Source organism: Haliotis asinina, chromosome 4 (genome assembly GCF_037392515.1).
Source record: "Haliotis asinina isolate JCU_RB_2024 chromosome 4, JCU_Hal_asi_v2, whole genome shotgun sequence".
Taxonomy (NCBI): Eukaryota; Metazoa; Mollusca; class Gastropoda; order Lepetellida; family Haliotidae; genus Haliotis; species Haliotis asinina.
This window is the reverse complement of record NC_090283.1, coordinates 37,867,272-37,888,898: the sequence shown is the minus strand read 5'-3', so window position 1 is coordinate 37,888,898 and position 21,627 is coordinate 37,867,272. Positions and strand designations below refer to the sequence as shown.

Here is a 21,627-nt window from a genome sequence, read left to right as displayed (position 1 = left end):
ACTTGGAGGTGATGGTGCTAGTATGTAGTGACTTGTAGGAGATGGTACTTGTATGTAGTGACTTGCAGGTGATGGTACTTGTATGTAGTGACTTGGAGGTGATGGTACTTGTATGTAGTGACTTGTAGGTGATGGTACTTGTATGTAGTGACTTGTAGGTGATGGTACTAGTATGTAGTGACTTGCAGGTGATGGTACTAGTATGTAGTTACTTGCAGGTGATGGTACTAGTATGTAGTGGCTTGGAGGTGATGGTACTTGTATGTAGTGACTTGCAGGTGATGGTACTAGTATGTAGTGACTTGCAGGTGATGGTACTAGTATGTAGTGACTTGTAGGTGATGGTGCTAGTATGTAGTTACTTGCAGGTGATGGTACTAGTATGTAGTGACTTGCAGGTGATGGTACTAGTATGTAGTGACTTGTAGGTGATGGTACTAGTATGTAGTGACTTGTAGGTGATGGTACTAGTATGTAGTGACTTGCAGGTGATGGTACTAGTATGTAGTGACTTGCAGGTGATGGTACTTGTATGTAGTGACTTGTAGATGATGGTACTAGTATGTAGTGACTTGCAGGTGATGGTACTAGTATGTAGTGACTTGCAGGTGATGGTACTAGTATGTAGTGACTTGTAGGTGATGGTGCTAGTATGTAGTGACTTGCAGGTGATGGTACTAGTATGTAGTGACTTGTAGGTGATGGTACTAGTATGTAGTGACTTGCAGGTGATGGTACTAGTATGTAGTGACTTGCAGGTGATGGTACTTGTATGTAGTGACTTGTAGTTGATGGTACTAGTATGTAGTTACTTGCAGGTGATGGTACTAGTATGTAGTGACTTGCAGGTGATGGTACTTGTATGTAGTGCCTTGTAGTTGATGGTACTAGTATGTAGTTACTTGCAGGTGATGGTACTAGTATGTAGTGACTTGCAGGTGATGTTACTAGTATGTAGTGGCTTGTAGGTGATGGTACTAGTATGTAGTGACTTGTAGGTGATGGTGCTAGTATGTAGTGACTTGCAGGTGATGGTACTAGTATGTAGTGGCTTGTAGGTGATGGTACTAGTATGTAGTGACTTGTAGGTGATGGTACTTGTATGCAGTGACTTGCCAGTTGATCTGCTTCTTCTGGTTGAATTCCTTCACACACTCTCCAGTCTTGGTGTTGAACAGTATCAAGTTGGGTGAACCCTGCTTCGTCTCGGGGTCGACTGAAACACATCCCAGGACATTCAGCGAGTGCAAAATATTCAACAGACACTCAGTATGTGCACAATATTCAACATTTAGTGTGCACAAGACTGAACAGACATCTCACCACATTCAGCGAGTGCACAATATTCAACTGACATCTCACCACATTCAGTGTGTGCACAATATTCAACAGACATCTCACCACATTCAGCGAGTGCATAATATTCAACAGACATCTCACCACATTCAGTGTGTGCACAACATTCAACTGACATCTCACTTCATTCAGTGTGTGCACAATATTCAACAGATATCTCACTTCATTCAGTGTGTGCACAATATTCAACTGACATCTCACTTCATTCAGTGTGTGCACAATATTCAACTGACATCTCACTTCATTCAGTGTGTGCACAATATTCAACAGACATCTCACTTCATTCAGTGTGTGCACAATATTCAACAGACATCTCACCACATTCAGTGTGTGCACAATATTCAACAGATATCTCACTTCATTCAGTATGTGCACAACATTCAGTAGACATCTCACTACATTCAGTGTGTGCACAACATTCAACAGACATCTCACTACATTCAGTGTGTGCACAATATTCAACAGACATCTCACTTCATTCAGTATGTGCACAACATTCAACAGACATCTCACTTCATTCAGTGTGTGCACAATATTCAACAGACATCTCACTTCATTCAGTGTGTGCACAATATTCAACTGACATCTCACTTCATTCAGTGTGTGCACAATATTCAACTGACATCTCACTTCATTCAGTGTGTGCACAACATTCAACAGACATCTCACCACATTCAGTGTGTGCACAATATTCAACAGACATCTCACTACATTCAGTGTGTGCACAATATTCAACAGACATCTCACTTCATTCAGTGTGTGCACAACATTCAACAGACATCTCACCACATTCAGTGTGTGCACAATATTCAACAGACATCTCACTTCATTCAGTGTGTGCACAATATTCAACAGACATCTCACTTCATTCAGTGTGTGCACAATATTCAACAGACATCTCACTTCATTCAGTGTGTGCACAATATTCAACTGACATCTCACTTCATTCAGTGTGTGCACAATATTCAACTGACATCTCACCACATTCAGTGTGTGCACAATATTCAACAGACATCTCACTTCATTCAGTGTGTGCACAATATTCAACTGACATCTCACCACATTCAGTATGTGCACAATATTCAACTGACATCTCACCACATTCAGTGTGTGCACAATATTCAGTAGACATCTCACCACATTCAGTGTGTGCACAATATTCAACAGACATCTCACCACATTCAGTGTGTGCACAATATTCAACAGACATCTCACTTCATTCAGTGTGTGCACAACATTCAACTGACATCTCACTTCATTCAGTGTGTGCACAATATTCAACAGACATCTCACTTCATTCAGTGTGTGCACAATATTCAACTGACATCTCACCACATTCAGTGTGTGCACAATATTCAACAGACATCTCACCACATTCAGTGTGTGCACAATATTCAACTGACATCTCACCACATTCAGTGTGTGCACAATATTCAACTGACATCTCACCACATTCAGTGTGTGCACAATATTCAACAGACATCTCACCACACTCAGTGTGTGCACAATATTCAACAGACATCTCACCACACTCAGTGTGTGCACAGTATTCAACAGACATCTCACCACACTCAGTGTGTGCACAGTATTCAACTGACATCTCACCACATTCAGTGTGTGCACAATATTCAACAGACATCTCACCACACTCAGTATGTGCACAACATTCAGTAGACATCTCACTACATTCAGTGTGTGCACATCTAACAGATATCATACCACATATTAGCGCCTATTGATCTCAAGTGGGCTCCCCACATGCAAAAAGCTTAAAGTCAGACACAGCATAACAGTAAGAATCCAAATTGAAACATCAGTGTACAAACCTGAGTAGTGTTTCCAGGCAGCCACAATGTTGCCTAGGGGAGACAACTGGAGTTCAACAACCTTCGATATATCAATCTTCTGCACAAGCCGGTCACTTGCTGTCTCAACAATGGAGATGCTGAAGACATCAAATATTTGCAGCATATGTCATACTTCGAATTACACTTTCTCAGGAAAGTATTTTTGTGGGGTGAGTGACATTCCAGTTAGGCACCAGTGTCCCAATACAAAAAGTCGGCCATCTAACCCACTCAGTCAATGAGGCTTCCACAAATATGGAAGTTGGACAACTTGCAGTCTAGATCACAAACTTTGTGTAGCCCTCTGAAAATAAATCTTTTGCTAGCATCCATGTACCGAAACCGTGAAAGGATTTCAACAACACACCTCCAATAGAGTAAATTATCTGTCTGTCCATCTGTCATACATGAAGATTAAACATATACACAGGTTTATCATAAATACAAGTCATATCTAAAAAGAAACTACCATACATATTTTACTTGATAATATTCATTACAGCTTAAAAACACAGGATATAAGCTACAAGCAACCAAAGCTTGATCCAGGTCACTGTGGATTGTGAGGACTTGGTACCCTACCCTGAACAGTACAGATCTCAATCTGTCATTCTAATCTCATATCTAGATAACAGTCTATTCCTCAAAAAACAATGGCAATTAATATTTTGATGATGGTAATTAAGAAACTTTCAAGAACTCAGGACTGATGGTAACATACTGTATTAGGTAATGCAAAGTACTGCCCTACCTTTCTGAAGTACACCAAGCAAACAGGGAGCCATCCAAGCTGAAGGTCATAGCTCTACATGTGTTGGTCTGATCTCTGAAAATACAGTATATCCATTGACAGCCCTCAGTTCAAGTTCACCAACACTATGAAAGCGAACATGTCCAATGCTGCAAATTGGTTGAAATTTCATAATTGATGATTGGTTTGTTATCCATGAATGATCACTGAAAAAAATTGGTTAGTGTCTTTTTGCAGATTTTCCTATTCAGGATGCTATTGCTGATAAGTATTACATGGTTCTCTGTTGTTTTTTTGCTGTATTTAGAAACTACAAAACTTGCATCTACAAACTGTACATCCAATGTAAACTTCTGCAAATTGCAACTTTAAAGTGATGACTAATAATCATTAACATAAACTTAATAATCTTCAAGAAATATTCAGTCATGACTTTTTAGTAAGTGAAATATTCAGTCATGACTTTCATTCTGTGAAATAAGTTTTCTTAGAATTTAACATGTTTTCTGGTCCTAACAACTTCTAAGATATATTCCTTCATGAAGACTTTCAGTTTCAAACACTAAACAGCAATTCCAAATCATTTGTGTTTGACTGTGAGAATATGTGACTGATTAATTGGTCATTTGGTCACTGCCACAAGTCTTTAATTATTTCACTAAACACAACAACACTTTATTAATGGACTGTGATAGCAGTACATTACAGTCAACCACTGAGGTGTGAACAAAGAAGAAAACAGTATCTGAAAGGAATTAAATGAAGTAAGTAACCCTGTGCTGATATTCAGCACTAAGGGGGAAATTGGTAGATATGGATGGGAACATATATACAGTAACACACCACCTCCTGCATGATGTAAACACTGCTGGAATGCTATAACTGCTCGTATATTGTAGCAAGGGGTTTCATCTTTATGTGACCCGTGAAGGTCCCGGGGTAGAATAGGCCTTCAGCAAAACATGTTTACCATAAAAGTCAACTCAGCTTGTCGTAAGAGGCGACTAATGTGACCGGGCGGTCAGGCTCGCTGACTTGGTTAGCACATGCCATCGGTTCCCAATTGCACAGATCGATGCTCATGTTGTTGATCACTGGATTGTCTGGTCCAGACTCGATTATTTACAGGCTGCCGCCATATAGCTGGAATACTGCTGAGTGCGCGTAAAACTAAACTCACTCACTCACTCATCTTTATGTTGGAATAATGGGCCTTGGGCACATTGGTACAAAACAATCTTAATACCTGGGCCCTGACAAAAAATAAAAGGTATTAATGTTTGTCTCACCATGTTATGATGCACTGGTATCATATAACTTCACTAAACGCACAGTGTTTAGGAATAGTGTCTGACCCTCTGACAAATCCGGCATATTTGACAGAAGTCAGACAGAAGTCCCCAACCTGCTGGCCCCAGTGTCGGACTGAGTATGTCACAATAAATTTGTCTGAAGTTGTTATTTGTGGCATGTGACACTTGTTCACTGTTTCTAAATTTATGTTTATAATGTTGGTCATCATATAATGTTAATAATTTCAAAGCCAATAATGAGAAATGTTAAATCTGAAATGTGTGTTTGATTTTATTCTGTGGGTCCTGTGAATTTTCAGTGGGTCAGACAGACATCTGAAACTTACAGGACCCAATGTCCTGTTACTGTGAAACACCATTCGTTAACACTGAATTCATGGGTGAAGAACATTATTAACAAATGTTGAAAAAGAAATTGAAACTTGAGATAAAACAACTCTACACATTCTGATCTTGCATCTAATTTATATCTCCTGTACTGCTAGGCATGTAAGTGTGGAGATTAAGAACAATCAATGTGTCTATTTTCTCACAAACTATACCAGAAATTTGAACAGCCTGACATGTGAGTTGCTCATTTGAAATTGAAATTTCACTACATAGGTTTGTTGATTACCTGGCTGTTCTACCAGTATGTGGTCCCCCTCATGAAAAATAGCTAAAAGTGATAACAGAATAATGATCATTTGTTAAACACCTTTTTATAATTGGGTGTTCAAAATTATGAGACAAATCATCAGTGTTGGTCTGTGAATCTCATGTGACTGTGCAAAATTTTGTTTCAGTGCTATTATAAGATTATGAGGTAGTGAGCAATACATTTATTTCAAATGAAGTCAAAAGGACTGTAGTCTAAATGGCACATATTTCAGGATGTTGGCAAATGGTGTGTGACATGGCTGATTGTATACATGGATATATGCATGCATGACTGTCAGGCTGCTTCCTTGTCTGGACTAATGGAGACCTATCCCACTATGATACTATGTCACATTTTAATATGGATATCCCAGTCAGGCACAGTATACAGTCAGTATAGCTGACTAGTCCTTGTTTTATCCTCGTACTGACATGAGTGAGTGAGTGAGTTTAGTTTTACGCCGCACTCAGCAATATTACAGCTATATGGCGGCGGTCTGTAAATAATCGAGTCTGGACCAGACAATCCAGTGATCAACAACATGAGCATCGATCTGCGCAATTGGGAACCGATGACATGTGTCAACCAAGTCAGCGAGTCTGACCACCCGATCCCGTTAGTCGCCTCTTACGACAAGCTGAGTCACCTTTTATGGCAAGCATGGGTTGCTGAAGGCCTATTCTACCCCGGGACCTTCACGAGTCTCGTACTGACATGGGGCAAGCAGGGTTACAACAAGTACAAATAATAAACATCTTTTAGCATATTGCCACATGAAGTCAAACCATCTCTGCACCGCCTGTAAACGCTGTATTCACAATATATGTGAGGCAGTTGTTGGAGATCCTGCTATTCCACTGTTCATTGTGCATACTCACAGATTAGTTTGTATACAGTACACTAGTAAGAACTGTTCTATGACTTCCATCAGAGCTCCTTATACACTCACCCATGGAAAGCTGGAGCAGAGCCCAGGTTTGGTGGCCCATATGTCATCCATATTCCTTCAGACCCTCGTACTACAATTGGGAAAACAAGAAGCCTAATCATTATTCCTAATTCCCAATCAAATATTCTGACATATTTTTGTTTCCAAACAATGCTGGAATTATTTTAAATTTAATATGTAGTCATGTGTCAAGACAGAGCATTTAACAATGTTTGACAAACCAATTTCTCATGTCTGTATCACAATATTTTGTTCGTGTGTACAAAATGTTTATTTATGTAAACTGTCAACACACAAATGTCACCAGTCGATTATAGGTTCGTGGATATGTGCCTCTGAATGAACTGAATCACTAATAGATTCTCAACTAAGCAGTTACCACATAAAGTATCATTTCCACTGGAAACATCATGACATTTGTTTTGATCATCCCTAACATTAACTGTAATTTATTTCAAAATGTCTATTCCCTCTCTTGATCCTAGCAAAATACTTCGGCTATGAAAACATATTTTGCAGCCCAACGTAAACTCACGTGTTAAGGGCGCTGCCATCTTGAATGGTGAATTCTCGCGTTATCACGTTACACGTCACATCAGTATCATCGCAATGCTATGAACACTTCTATATGCGCTTTCGGAATATAGTGCAAATATGAAACGCGTTAAATAAATTTGCTGTAAAACAGCAGCTTACTTTTGTCATTGAATTGAAAAACATAAATATATACCGGTTTATTGTATGTGGATATGTATTGTTATTTATTTTTGTTTGGGCTTTGTTTTCATTCTGGGATCACATTCAAAATATTACTACGCTGAACGGCCTCTTTTGCATAAAGTCGGGGACGTAAACGACGTGGAGAGGACTGTCGTCTTCAGTTGTTGTTTCTGGAATTACAGGGTGCAATCGGCTCTCCTAAATTATTAACAATAATGGCTGGTAAACAGAGAATGCGGCTTGCCAACGAGAAGCACAGCAAAAACGTCTTAACGAGAGGAAATGTGCCTAAATCTTTGGTATGAGTTTGTCTACGTGTCAACCATTCGGCGAAGTCGCTTTTCAGATGTTTTGATGTCAATGTAATCCGCGTTTTCTTAATCATCAGTACATGTATATTTTCTTGTGAATTTCAGAAGCCCACAGAAGAAAAATACCCAGTTGGACCTTGGTTATTGGGATTGTTTATTTTTGTCGTGTGCGGGTCAGGTATGTTTGACCATCTGTTTATTTAAATGAAGATAAGCATGAGTTCTCGAAACATATGTTCATTTCATACAACACTGTTTTTGTTTGCGTCATTTAATGTGATGTGTCTTTTAAACTGTCAGAATTGAAGTTGATGTATTTGAATGGCCTTCCTATTGTTGCGTCTTTGAATATTGGGTAGATCTCCCGATCACGACTATTCTTGATGACTAGTTTTCGATGAACAGATGTGTTGTATATGAAACTAAAATGTACGAACATCTGGTATAAAAATACGCTTTTTGGAAAATACTTATCAGACTCTAAGCAGTGTTTTTTTATACAAGATAGAGCGGGTCAGTAGGTGACCAATGTAAGAGATATCTATTGATTCCTACAGTTATTGCAAACATTCAGATTGTCTTAGAGAAGTAGAGAAGATCAAGTAAATGCATGCATATGATGTAAGTGTTGACAAGAGCCTAAACATTACACAAAATATGAGTTTTATGAAAGCATTTTGTCAGAAAGGTGCTATCCCATTGATCTCGTGTAATTTTGTAAATAATAGTCAGTACTTTAGGGGTTAGGTTGGTTTGTGTTGAGATTCTTTTATCTTATGTCCAGTTGTCAAGTATTGTACAATGCCTGCATAGAATACGGGATACCTTCTGCCATCTCTCTTAGGGTAAGGGTAAGGTTTAGGGTTAGTGTGATGTGACTAAACTATATGGCTGGTAGGTATCCAGTATTCTGTAGGTGTACCCAGCAAATGACCAGGCATTTCTCCCGTTTGCATTCAGTAAATGGTGAGAAAACTATATGATTACAAAAATAACATTTAAGGACAGGCACCTTATTTTGAAATATCGCCATATACATAATTAGCATTCTCTATGTAGAAACTGTGTTGTATATTACTAATTTTCTGAAAGATATTCGCATATCTTGAAATAAATGTGGTGTTTCTGTTTCAGCTGTTTTCCAGATCATCCAGAGCATCAGGATGACATAGCTCAGTGATGAATGAACTACTTTGATGACGACTGGTGTAATGGGAACAAGACAGCGATTTTGACATGTGACGGCAACGTGAACGCAAAAACTGCTACCTGAGATGCAATCCTTACCTTTGGATCCACAAATGTGAATTTTGACCTGGAACTGCCATTCAGACAGCATATTTGGTCCCCTTAGTCAGTGCCATCAGTCTGTTGACTTTCATTATTTGTGGGCTATTTGGTGACGATCTTTCCAAATCTTCATGCTTTAGCATGAATGTTATGTATATTTTATTTACAAAACTGTATTAAATGTCAAATATTTAAATCAAGGTGTTTTTGTGGTATGTTTGTGAGTCAGATTTTCATTGATGTGATTATACAGCTAATACAAATTGCTTGTTCTGTTGTTGCTACAAAAAACACATCTCTATAGACAACCTTTACTGCAGGACAATTTGGTGTATCCTAGTGTTTTTTTAATCAATTTCTGATTCAGAAAATGTCAACATCACCGCCACAATTAACATGAATCAAGGGAGTGGGGAGGTAGTGAGTACAGCAATGTGCAGTAAGACTTGAACAAAAAGAACTCTGTATTCAGTCCACCCAACTGTGAATGGGTACCTTGAAATTATGACTGCACAAGTTGTTTGATCCTCAGGGAGTTGAAATTGAAAAATATGATGTCCCAATGATGTTAGCATACAATTATCAATCGGGGGGGGGGAGTCACTTTGAGCATGGACATAAGGTGAAATATAGCATTATATAAATACCCATATACATCATAATCACGAGCTACCACCTGATTTGCTACTTGAAATATTTGCCTTAATCAATAAAAAATATGAGTACTCTTACTAGAGCATGTGGTAATGTATTCATGGTGCTAAAAGGTACTGAGCAGATTTTGATTGATTTGAAAACATTTTAAACAGTCCCATAATTCCTTTGCAAGTCATTTATCATTACCTTCGTGTTGGCAACTATTGGATGTTTGTTATCCAGTGTTCAGGTATTGGTACAGTGTTGCCGCAACATGAACAGTTGGTAAAATGGCTCAACCTTTTCGACACTTGCCATACTTGTCATGGAATCTACATCCTTGATATCACTATCCATGGAAGGGAGGAGACTTATGTCTCCTGCTGACCAGGGCCTAGATTTTGGAAGCTCTCATAATGGTAGGATATTTGTAATACATTAACTTAAGAACATCACACTCAGTGCACAAGGTATATGAGTCCGTAGCACATATGCTGAACATGCCTTGCATTTCATGTCAGGCTTTTCCCCCAACTTGTTTTATGTGCTAGTTCCTTCAAACAGCTACCTGTAAAAACACAAAAATCTGGACCAACAATGATACTACGAGCTAAGTTAGCTGAAATAATACAGACAGGCTGAAGTTTGTTCTTTTCAAACAAAGTGCTCGGCTGATCCACTAAATGAGTAACCTTTTGACAAAACCACCATAAAATTTCTTTATCTGGGCTGTTGTCCGTGGCTCACACCACAAGGCCTTCACACATGCCCATGAATTATATGAAACGGGCATCATCTGCACTGTAACAAGTAAGCCGTATTGTGAAGATGTCATTCCAGTTGAAGAAATTACAACAAAACAACAACTTGTTTATATCCCATTTAATGGGTGTATATCTACACATGAATTGATTCTGTTTGCGACAATAAATACAATGTGTATGGCATCATGTCACATGACATCAACAAAACAATTACACATTCATTCAATAAATTATGACAGTGTTAAATGCAGCACTCGATGACTATACAATATTTACAAGGTGGTGAACACCCACACTAGCAGCTGATATTATCCTACTGATGCATGCAATATGTAACTCCTAGTGTCATGGTTATAGTTACTGCATAGTACACACTGTGTCCATATGTATGGTAACTACAGACCTGTGCCAGTTATATTCAGACACCTGACATCATTTCCATATGCTTACATTCTGTGTAGCATAAATCATTTTCATGATTATTGCCCCAATATAACAGGCACAAAGCTGTAGGTCACTAAAAGCAAACAAGTGTTTGCAGTTACTTTAGGAAAGGCTATGCATGTGTTATTAACTTCAATACTTAATGAAAACAAATATCTTGGATGGTCAAGTAAACCATAATACTCAACAATCACTTTTGACATTAAGTAACTTCAGTTAGAGACTGTATGTTGCAGTGGACATGCTACTTAGCCATGTGCAGCATTGAATGCCCAAAGTTCACAGCAACAGATGGCTACTGAAAAGTAACTCACACTACCAGGGAATAAAGTTATTGGCTGTTGAGCATACTGACCACTCCCTCTAGTGTGAACCACACGCTGCCTGTCTCTAGTTCCATATGTCTACACACATCACATCTATGTATGCTACCTGATGCAATAAGCCACAGATCCAGAGTCTTGGGTGATTAAACTGTGCTAACTTCCATGCCAAAAGCAAAATACACTTCACACAATCTGACTTTTTACAAGTGAATCTTGTGTTAACAAAGAAATCATTTATCATTTCAATATATCATATGACTTAGTTTTCATGCCAAACTGTGTTTAGCATGGAATGCTGCTAATGAACTTTCACAAATATGAATGAAACAGATGAAGTGTTCTATATGTTTGACGCAACGAATTGGTCACAACTGGATCACCCACACACTGCATAGTAAAGGGGTTGGGTCAAAGGATCAAAACACGTATGAGGTCAACTTTCTATAAACACATGAAGCAATCCCCATGTCATGTGAAAGTTTCTAAGTGAGCAGCTGCTGTGACCACAACTGTGCCAACAAAACATCCACTTTAATCATTACCACTGGCTTATCAGTGTACAGTTGGAAAAATGCTCATACCAAACAAAAGAGCACTGACAAATATTTTGTGAAAGCATATGCGAAGCCATTATTCCAAACTTGAAATGAGGATTCTGTTTAATATGTGAACATGTTTTGAAGAAAAATATTTAAGACAATACTTGGTAACTACAAACATGTCTTTTACAACTATAAGTTATAAATGCTTTGAAATATTGGTAACCATTAAGAAACACTTAAGCTAAACATGGAGTTCAAAGCCCCGTGACTAACAACAGAAATAAGGACCTGAAGCAGGAACTACTATGAAGACGAAACAAAACATGTACCACATCACACACTCCCTGAGATATGAATGATTTGTGGTCTTCATGATTATACTCCTCACTTTCCGAGGGAATGGGGTGTCAGCACTTACAGCTGACACTGGCTTTGGGGGCATAACCGAATCTTGTCCTGGTGGGACAGGACCCTGGTAGACAGAAGACCCAGAAGGTCATGGAACTTTATGAGACCTGGCACATTTGATGACAAATGTTTTATGCCTTTTCAAATGGTCTCGTAGTTATCAGCTGACAGTGAGGAAATGACAATCATACCAGGAATAGCCAAATTTCCAATCTAGCCATTCTCAAATTAGCCATGATTTACGTCTGTCAACAGCTGTGACAGCCAAGCATGGTTGTAGGCTTGGTCTCAAGTACAACATTAAACCCCATTTTGCCCACCTCACATGTACACTTGGTACAGCCTTACAAAGTCATATTTGGTGGGTGTGCAAGTTGGAACCAGAAATGGTTCTGGAATACACACTTATCACTGGAAATCTGTACCAAAAGGAAGCCTAGTATTCTTCCATACAGAAATTCTAACATGGCAGAATGCAAAAGAATATAATTCTGTTGCCTTGGTGACTGTTGTCTGGCAGAAGATGTCACAATGATTCTGCTCTGAATACTAACTGAAATCATGAACAAACAATAACTGTCAATATTTGCATAACACGGCTAAGAGCTTACTTGAGAGAACGCATGGGCCATGATTCTGTTCTTGCTTAAATTGCTAGAACAGTAACTTCAAGAATAGATATATGCAACATGCTCACAGCACAGTGTCTGATACTATGTGAACAATACTGTGTGTGGAAGGAAGTAAACCATACAATGACCACCATTCTGGAAATACACAACAGGCATCATGGGATGAAAGAACAAAAATCAGTAATAAAACAATGAGGTGGATCCATTTTTTCAAACAGTGTGGTATATCTATACCAATGAAAGAAAGTAGGGAATATTCCAGTTTGCCTACATATCCATACAGATGAATCAATTTCAAATAAATGGCATAAATTGTCACATTTGTCCTCAATTTCTTTACATCATCTGTTTCCTCCTTGGCGTCATCATTTGTATTTTATCAATCTTGTAAATCTGATATCCCGTACTTTTTTTCAAAAGGTAGACATCCTCTTCGAGACACCTGAGCTATAAATCCTATGTGCTTCACATAATATAATCACTAATCAAAGGTGCTATGACCCTCTAGCTTACAATAATGAGAAAATAAATAAGCAGTCATCTAATACCCATGAATAACAACAAATAAAAAGTCTTGTTCCAGTGATCTGTTTGTCACAAGTTATGTCCCTTGACATTATCACACTGCTATAGCTGCTAAACACTGGCAAATAGTGACATATTCACATGTTATCCCTGTCAAACCACACTGTACAGGTCACTGCTGTCTGAGGACAACACTGTCACCTCCCTGCTTCATGACAGGAGTCTGCAGCACCTCTGTAAGGGACGGATTTCGTGTTTGCTTTGACTCTTTGTTATTCACACAAACTAACATGGAAAGATCATGTTATTTCATTCACAGTATCTACAGAACTACTTACTACACGTACATCATAGAGTAAACTGCCTGTACACTGTGTTTCAGAAAGACTAAGATACAGATATGCAAGAAACAGCCATGGTTGTCTGTCCATGCTATCTGTACAAGCTACATTTGTTAAAGCTGTCCCAAACCTTGTTGAACGTCGAAATATAAAGCTTGGATCTCTCTCTATGTATCATGTGCACCAGGTGCCACACTGAATATCCCTATTCTACATGCAGGGAAAATATGCCTTGATTATCACATGCTTGAATAGAAACTCTGAAATATAAACTGTTGATTCTCTGAACTGAAAATGCATGTTCGACCAGATGTATGCCCATTAGGATAGAACCTTTGTGATTCTGACTGGACTAGGATCAGTGATGAGCTCTCCCCTTTCATTGTGCTGTACACACGGCTGTCACTGCTTGTATGCCATAAACAAGAGTCATCTCCCTTACACTGTCAATAGCCAAGGTTTTTTGTACTAAAATCATAAATATCATCTGCTGGGTTCTGTCGTACAACTGGTGAGGATTTACGCTGTGGTACATCAGCCAGACGAATTATTTCCTCTCCAAGACTATCGTCATCATCTGGTTCAAAGTCATCCTCATAATGTCTGAAATGAACACAAGAAAGGGTAAGTACTTGTGACTGAAAACTGTATGAAAGTATATATGGCACACCATAATCATTGACATTATTAACAAACAGAACATGCCTCTACCCAGACAGATAGTATACATTAAGTTATGCTGTGGACAGTTGGAATTATAAAAACATCTATGTGTGCACAAAAGATGTACAATATGAATGACTTCATCAAGTTCATGATTCCATACTTTGTGCTAGGCTGCATATAAGATAAATGTACATGAAATGCCTTTACTTTTCTGTCTACATGTATTGTCCTAAAAAGACCTCTTAGACAGCTTTCTATCAAACAAGAGGACAGCCATTGAAGAAGGCGAAGATCATGACCTTCCAAGATACATTGTTGACTGGATGACAGAAACATTTCCTTCCTCTGCCAGTTTCCAGCACCAAGAGTGTCACAGTGACAAAGCTACATATAAACATATACATATACAATGTTCCTGTCTGACCAATTGGGCTAGAGATGCAGTGGCGGATCCAGGAATTCTGTATGCAGTGATCTGCCATAATGGAAAATGTAATTTTCTGAAATACTTATCCTGCTTATCTCCTCCCTCTATGCGATGATAGTGGAACACCTGAAATCCCTTGAAGTACCCTTCTAATTGAAGTGGATGTACAATACACTCACACATTGGCAGTCTCCCTTTTGCCACTCCTACCGAATCTCATAAGCTTGACACAAGAATTACTGGGAATTCAGCATGCTTGAAAGGGCACATTGGGATGGCTTGATGCCATGAGCCAGGAAAAGTATACAATATCATTTTTATTCAGAAAATTACATATTTTTCCTTATCCTAACTCATGCTTATTATGCTCACAGGATCCGATGGAGACAGCGGTGGGTCAGGTCATGCTGTATTCTGCCATATTAGTATGCCCAGTACTTCCCCGCTTCAGGATCTATAACAGTGATAGTTTGGTCCTGTTCTTCCAATATTCATCTGTGAGATGGGGGCATCACAGCCAGTAGAACTTATCTTCTCTTGAAGCATTTGTTGACTGGAACATGATGATATATAGATCAGCCTGTGTCCTGCTAGTGTCTACTTCAATTGTATGTCAAGATTTTTGTCAAGACCAGTTGTGACCCTTCTTCATGTACAAGTATCTTCATTACAAGTTCAGGGTCATAATCACTTATGCTAACCTGTTCAAGATGTGTGCATGGACTCTCAACCACTGTACTCCGCAGAGCGTCTTAGTATCAACAAGTCAAGTGACAAAAGGGTGAGTGAAACTCAGCGCCTTGGTGGAACCATTAGTTGTTACAACTGGCCCAAATCCGTGAATGCCAGGCATGCCCTCCGTGGCAATGTCTCATAGGTAGTGGTTGGCAAACACCCTGTTTGGCAACCCTCTATTATAGTTGTTAGCAAGCAGTTTCCATGTAGAGCAATTGTTGATGCCAAGGCTCTCCCTTCGTGTAGACTGGAAGCTCACAGAGGTTCAAGTGCTGCTGCTTTGGAGGCCCTCAGCACAATGTCACATATCCATACTGAGAGTTTTCTGGGATACTTCTGTAAGTGTCTCAATAGAAAATGGGATGAACATGCGCTTGAAATGTCGTATCCTTGTCTTAGTCCGTTAGAGACATGTTTTCAGTGTTCTGACTGGGCATAATGATAAATCCTGTGCATCATGTAGCCCGAGGACTGTAGATAATGCTGGGATGTGGAGTTGTCGGTCTGGTTGTCCAGACAGTTGATTTTTAGCGATAAAATCCAATCTCAGTCCTACATGTACAATCTCACGATGAATCGTGTTGAATCGTGTGTTTCTGACATCCATGCTGCAGTTGCTAGGGCAAGTAAGAACACCATTTTCTGTGTCAATAATTCAAGCAATGTCCGGTCTAGTGGCTCAAAGACATCACTTGTGAGGTGTAGTACAACATTTAACTCCCAAGCTGGAGCCTTAAACCTGCATTCTTGGTCCTTCAGCTTGAACGACTGTAGTGAGGCCAGTAGTTCAGGTACTTTAGTCAGCTTGATCCCCGCTTTCATGGTGATAACAGAGCTGAGTGCCGCCAAGTATGTGGAAAGTGTAAAACCTTTCAGTTATCTGGTATATCATAGATGACATACGTAGTTTGCTACTTGAGGATGTGTGGCCTTCATTGCAGTGAAGCGTTTCTTTCTGGCGTATATTTCAAACCGAATCCATTTATCCTCGTATAAGGTGCAGGTAGATCTATGTAGAGCTAGGGTGACTGCTTCGTTGCCTTTGCTGAATATCTTTGATGTTTTAAGCAGGCCTCAATACAATCCACTCGTGAAGTTGAATGATGTTGGATTGCCATGAGCTTGTTTGCTGTGCGGATGGACAAGAATGTTCTTCCACTCTGATATCTGCAGTGTTGGTTGTCCTAGTTCCTCAAAAGTACCTGGCTGGCCAATAAAGCCAAACCAAAATCAATTGTATTAGCATTGTCTTCCCGATGACTTTCGGTAGAAGTACTGGAGGTGGGAACGCGTAAGCAATTCTGTCCTTCCCATGAAATGCTGAAAGTGTTCGTTGCCCACACTAACAGATCTGGCACTGGAGATACGAAAGTTGGTGTTTGCTTACTGAACTTTGTGGCAAATAGGTCTATTTGCAGGGATCCAAATGACTGATGAGACAAAACGTCTCCCGGTGAAGAATCCTTCCGTTGGTGATGGTTGAAGTGGGCGTGACAGCGTGTCAGCCATGACATTGCTTGCACCTGGGATGTGACATGCCTTTATGTGGAAGCTCAAGTCATCAGCAATGTCGAAGAGTTGAAATGTCAGATGTAGCAGAGTGAGAGATCAAGTTGATCCTTGCTTGTGTAAGTGGAACGCTACTGTGAATTGTTGTGTGAACTATCAGGACTTTGTTCCTCAACGCTGTAATGGGCATAGTTGTAAACATCCTCGTCTGGTCAGTTCTTGTGCTGATGTGAGCAGCTGAATCCTGAGGAACTAAGATCTTGCTGCAGTTTTAATTCCAATTTCAGTAGATTCATAAGCCATCTGAGCTGAGTTAGTAGTCTGAGTTAGTAGCCTGATGGTGAAGTCTTACTGTTGTCTGAGCTGACTTTTCTTGTAATGAGCCTGAATGCTGTCGTCCAGGTAAAAGGAGCTGCGACTCCAGTTGTTCCAAACGTGATCATCAGCGCTTTCCTCCTTTAGCTCCCCTGGATGGATGTCCTGTTTCATTGGAGCACCTTTTTGATCCGGTACAGCGATGAAAAGAGCTCCTGCCAGCTTGAGCATTGTACTTCTTGTCTCTCTGAGAACATTGACTTGTTGGAGTAATGTTGTCTGCTAGAGGACAGAAGTCAAAGTGTCCATCGAGTAATGAGTGACGGATTTAGCTATGTCCTCGATTCTGCGATCAAATATCATGGATGCTGACCAGGGAGCTCGATATAAATGTTCAGTAAAGCGCTCGCCCCACGATGAGCTTTGCCAGCATAGTAGATTCAATCCCTGCAGTTAGAGGCTAAATGCTCCAAAATGAATTGTTGATCCTTATTCTGAGTGATGAGCACAGAGAGGATCATCCTTTCTTCTTCATTCTCCGGTTTGCTGAACTTGGAGAAGAGAGCCTCATTGATTGCCCTGGAATGGGCAAGTCCGAAGAAGGTACACCGAGTGGTAGTATCCAGTTGGGCCAGTTGTTTATCTTCCATTTTATAGGATCTGTTGCAAGTATCACTGCCTATAGGACTTTGGGCGCTTTCATAAAGAGCTCCATGTGATGTAATGGAAATTAATGAATCACTGAAGGCTAGAATGTGTTGTTGCTGTCTGAAAGACTGTAGACAAAGTTTTGGGGATGGTAGATATCAGTGCAATCGGCAGTAACGTCCATGCAGCGAGTGTCATCATAGTCCTCCTGACTATATGTATCCCTGGAACAGCTAACATTCCGTGAATGCTTTCACACATTCATGCAAGAATCCATATCCAATGAAGATGACGGATGATGAGGAATGATGACGACATCTCCAATGACTGGTGTTTCTCTTCCTCTTCAAAACAACGATCCATGAGGTTCATCATATGAGTGGCGAACTGTTGCATGAAGAGGCTGGTGTCCAGTGACTGTGGTGCAAGCAGCAGCTGTTGACTTGCAGAAGCATCTGATGTGTAGAGGGTAGACATTGTAGATGTCTGCGTAAACCATAGACTCTCTAAGGATGTAGTGTAGTTGACGTGGTTAACGAAGGCCTAGCAGACATTGATCATGAGAGCTGACGATCTGTACCTCAGGAAGTGTTAGTGGAGGTTCGTTGTAAATGTGTTCGTTGTTTGGAGGGACTATGTCATCGCTGAAGGTCTTCGTAGAAGCCATGGAGTGTAGTTTCAGCACAGATCTTGTAGTTGAAGGCTTACAGATGATCCCTCTGACGACGCCCTCTTCTGTAATCTATACGAAGTCTCGCTGTTATCACGACCATACCCCAGGGTATGTCTGGTTGATCACTAGAATTAGCTGTTAACAATGTACAGTTACAAGATGCAGAATCCTTTGAACAGTATATAAACATAATGCAAATACTCAATCATATAATTTCTTGAAACGTTCACAGCAAACAGTGGAACAACAAATAGCCATTGTTCACACTGGGATCACGATTTCATCATTTCAGACTTAGTCAAAGTTTCAACAATACTTTTACATAATGACGATAATAATTACAATTCCAAAACAGAACACAACACAATTTAGATTATACAACCAAAACATATGCAAAAACTTATCATAGCATTGTGACCCACAGTGCCTCCAATCATCCTCGTCGGGCGATGAAGGAGAGAGTGGTTAGTCATTTGACTGTATTGGCAGGAAAGGGACACAGATGGGTGAGTGTACTGTACGTCCACTTCAATTAAAAGGGAACTTCCAGGGATTTAAAATGTTCCGCTATCTTTGCGCAGAGGGAGGAGGTAATAATAAGCATGAGTCGGGATAAGGAAAAATTTCTTCAGTAGTAAAGGAAACAAAACACCTCTAAATATATAAAGACAAGTTCAGGATACACACACAGAACAGAGTGAGTTTACACTGAAGTCAGCAGTGTTATGGCTACACATCAACTGGCTTGTAAATCTTGTCTGGGTAAACAAACCAGTACTTGGCAGATCCTGGTCAAAAGCTGAAGTGGTCACAACAACAATCACATGACACATGAATATCTATCTAGCTTGGGGCCTGTTTCATTTTTGGAATCTAAATGTGAAAATGTGGTCTTATTTTATTTCATTGGACTATGTGATAAAGGAGGTAGAAAACCCATTAATGGGTGTGCATAATATGCAAAGAATGTATGTGCACAAGTAATTTCACAAGATAACCTACCTGCGCCGAAACTCCCTATACCAGCTGCATGAGGGAAATGTGATGTAACAGGTGGGAAATTACAGACACCATTTATCTGTTACAACACCATACATGTGATTTGTGAGATGCATATATCAAGTACATGCATGATGACACATGCTGAATACCATGCAACACATAGCAGTTGGTCTCTACAAGATTCTGTACTGTAAGTTGGTGTTAAGGGACGATGTAACATGAAACATAACTCTCTACTATCATACAGTTTGTGATCATAATGGAGACTCGAAGCTCTGCACTTCATACACAACTTCAATCATATGTTCATGGAATGTTACACATTCATGTCATTCACAGGACACAAATTTGGTTGTCAACATTGTACTTATACAGGAAAAAGAGGTCTTTGACATTGCTAGCGCGTTTATACACTAAACTGTCCTCTAACCAACTGTTACAAAGGATGAACATATCAAAATAAGAACATCGCCTACATAATTTCATGCTAAATGTTTGTACATACATTTCTTCTTGTTCATTGGCCCCTTCCTCTGCTACAAGAATCTCATACTCCTCAGCAGCATACTTCTCCCAGTCTGACGGTTCCGGCCCATCAGTCTCTGGGTCCTACAAGAGATCAAACCTCAATACACAGGACATGTTCACTTACATTATACACACATCTTTCCATGTTTTCTAAGTGGCAACATTATCTTAGTTATCTTGCTTTGTGTTAACACTGGATACACTAACATTGCAGGAACAGTGCAAGAGCATGTAAATGACGAAGTCTGGACCTGGACAACAACTGGAAAGACACATATATAGGACTGAAGTATGTTCTCCCCTTGATTGGCCATCAGAGCACTGAGTCAGTCACTTAAATGTATCAATGCTCAAACCAAGAGACACAACTACAGCAAACAACAGGAGCACTTTGTTCTTCACTGAATAACAGAACATCAAGGCTACCAGGGATAAACTGGGCGCAACTTACCCTCACATTAGCAAACGGGTCTCTCTGTTCATGTTCCAGGAACTTGTCAAGGTTGAAGAATGTGTCAAAGAAAATGTTTGTCATCTTACATGATTTGAGGTCACTCAGGGTTATCTGCTCTTTGTGTTTTGGTCGAACTAGATCCAGCATCTGTTGGGTACAAGAAACGTACAAACTTAAGTAAGCATAGAAATCTAGGGCTGCAATGATTTAGTTTCATCAAAAACGAATTTGACACCTTAGCTTCAATTTTCAATAACCATTACCTAAGTTTTAATCTGATATTTGAATACCTATATAAAATATATCCATGCAGCCAGAACTAATTTTGACTCCATCTCAAGCAGTTTCGAGTGCTGGAATAAGGCAAAGCATTAGTCAACACTAAGGTAATTATCTATTGACAATTGTTGTTAGCAGACATTGCCAGGTTAATAATGGATTTCATGCTCAAATAAAAAAAAATTAAATCAGACAGTTAATAAAATCTGATATTTTCACTTGTATGAAGAATCAAATCGAAAACGACTGAATCAAGAGTCCAGTATAGAAAATCAAATCATACTGAGGTCTGGGGTCGTATGGTTAACTCTCCATTCTTACATCATGTCATGAACCTGAAGACATAAGTTTACAAGTAATAAAATAATGCCACTCTCCAGGCTGATGGCCAATGTTTATAGGTGTCCTTTATGTGAACATTGGTACCTCTTTGCTAGTATAAAAGCATATGATGAATGTACAAATAGTGAAAGAGTAAGAAATGATGTCTGTTCACATGGAGATTAACTGAAGTATTTATTACATTTTCAAATTCAAACTGCTGAAAATGTCAAACACAGCCTCCTTTGTTAATGACTGAGCCAACTGTCAGAGTG

The 21,627-nt window shown here is 39.5% G+C and overlaps 3 protein-coding genes across 5 annotated transcripts in view; 1 reads left to right on the top strand and 2 right to left on the bottom strand.

Moving 5' to 3' along the window:
- Positions 1 to 7,488, bottom strand: part of LOC137281538 (eukaryotic translation initiation factor 2A-like) — a 38,743-nt gene extending 31,255 nt beyond the window's left edge. Inside the window, exons 1-5 of the mRNA XM_067812827.1 lie at positions 7,392 to 7,488; positions 6,857 to 6,926; positions 3,955 to 4,029; positions 3,183 to 3,301; positions 1,117 to 1,216 (exon numbers count right to left, since the gene is read on the bottom strand). Of these exons, the coding sequence (XP_067668928.1) occupies positions 1,117 to 1,216; positions 3,183 to 3,301; positions 3,955 to 4,029; positions 6,857 to 6,926; positions 7,392 to 7,410 (383 nt within the window). The 5' untranslated portion in view covers positions 7,411 to 7,488. The remainder of the gene's footprint in view (positions 1 to 1,116; positions 1,217 to 3,182; positions 3,302 to 3,954; positions 4,030 to 6,856; positions 6,927 to 7,391) is intronic.
- Positions 7,489 to 7,694: 206 nt separating this feature from the next.
- On the top strand, positions 7,695 to 9,365 carry LOC137281537 (stress-associated endoplasmic reticulum protein 2-like). The gene is made up of 3 exons (XM_067812825.1): positions 7,695 to 7,875; positions 7,993 to 8,065; positions 9,022 to 9,365. Exons 1-3 carry the CDS (start codon positions 7,792 to 7,794, stop codon positions 9,057 to 9,059), a joined length of 195 nt encoding a protein of 64 aa, XP_067668926.1. The 5' UTR covers positions 7,695 to 7,791; the 3' UTR covers positions 9,060 to 9,365.
- A 1,315-nt stretch (positions 9,366 to 10,680) lies between these two features.
- The window catches only part of LOC137281536 (serine/threonine-protein phosphatase 2A regulatory subunit B'' subunit beta-like), a 66,145-nt gene continuing 55,198 nt past the window's right edge, over positions 10,681 to 21,627 (bottom strand). For all 3 annotated transcript variants that reach the window (XM_067812823.1, XM_067812824.1, XM_067812822.1), the window contains 3 exons: positions 20,750 to 20,899; positions 20,276 to 20,379; positions 10,681 to 14,398 (listed from right to left, as the gene is read on the bottom strand). In XM_067812823.1, the coding sequence (XP_067668924.1) occupies positions 14,242 to 14,398; positions 20,276 to 20,379; positions 20,750 to 20,899 (411 nt within the window). In that variant the 3' untranslated portion in view covers positions 10,681 to 14,241. The remainder of the gene's footprint in view (positions 14,399 to 20,275; positions 20,380 to 20,749; positions 20,900 to 21,627) is intronic.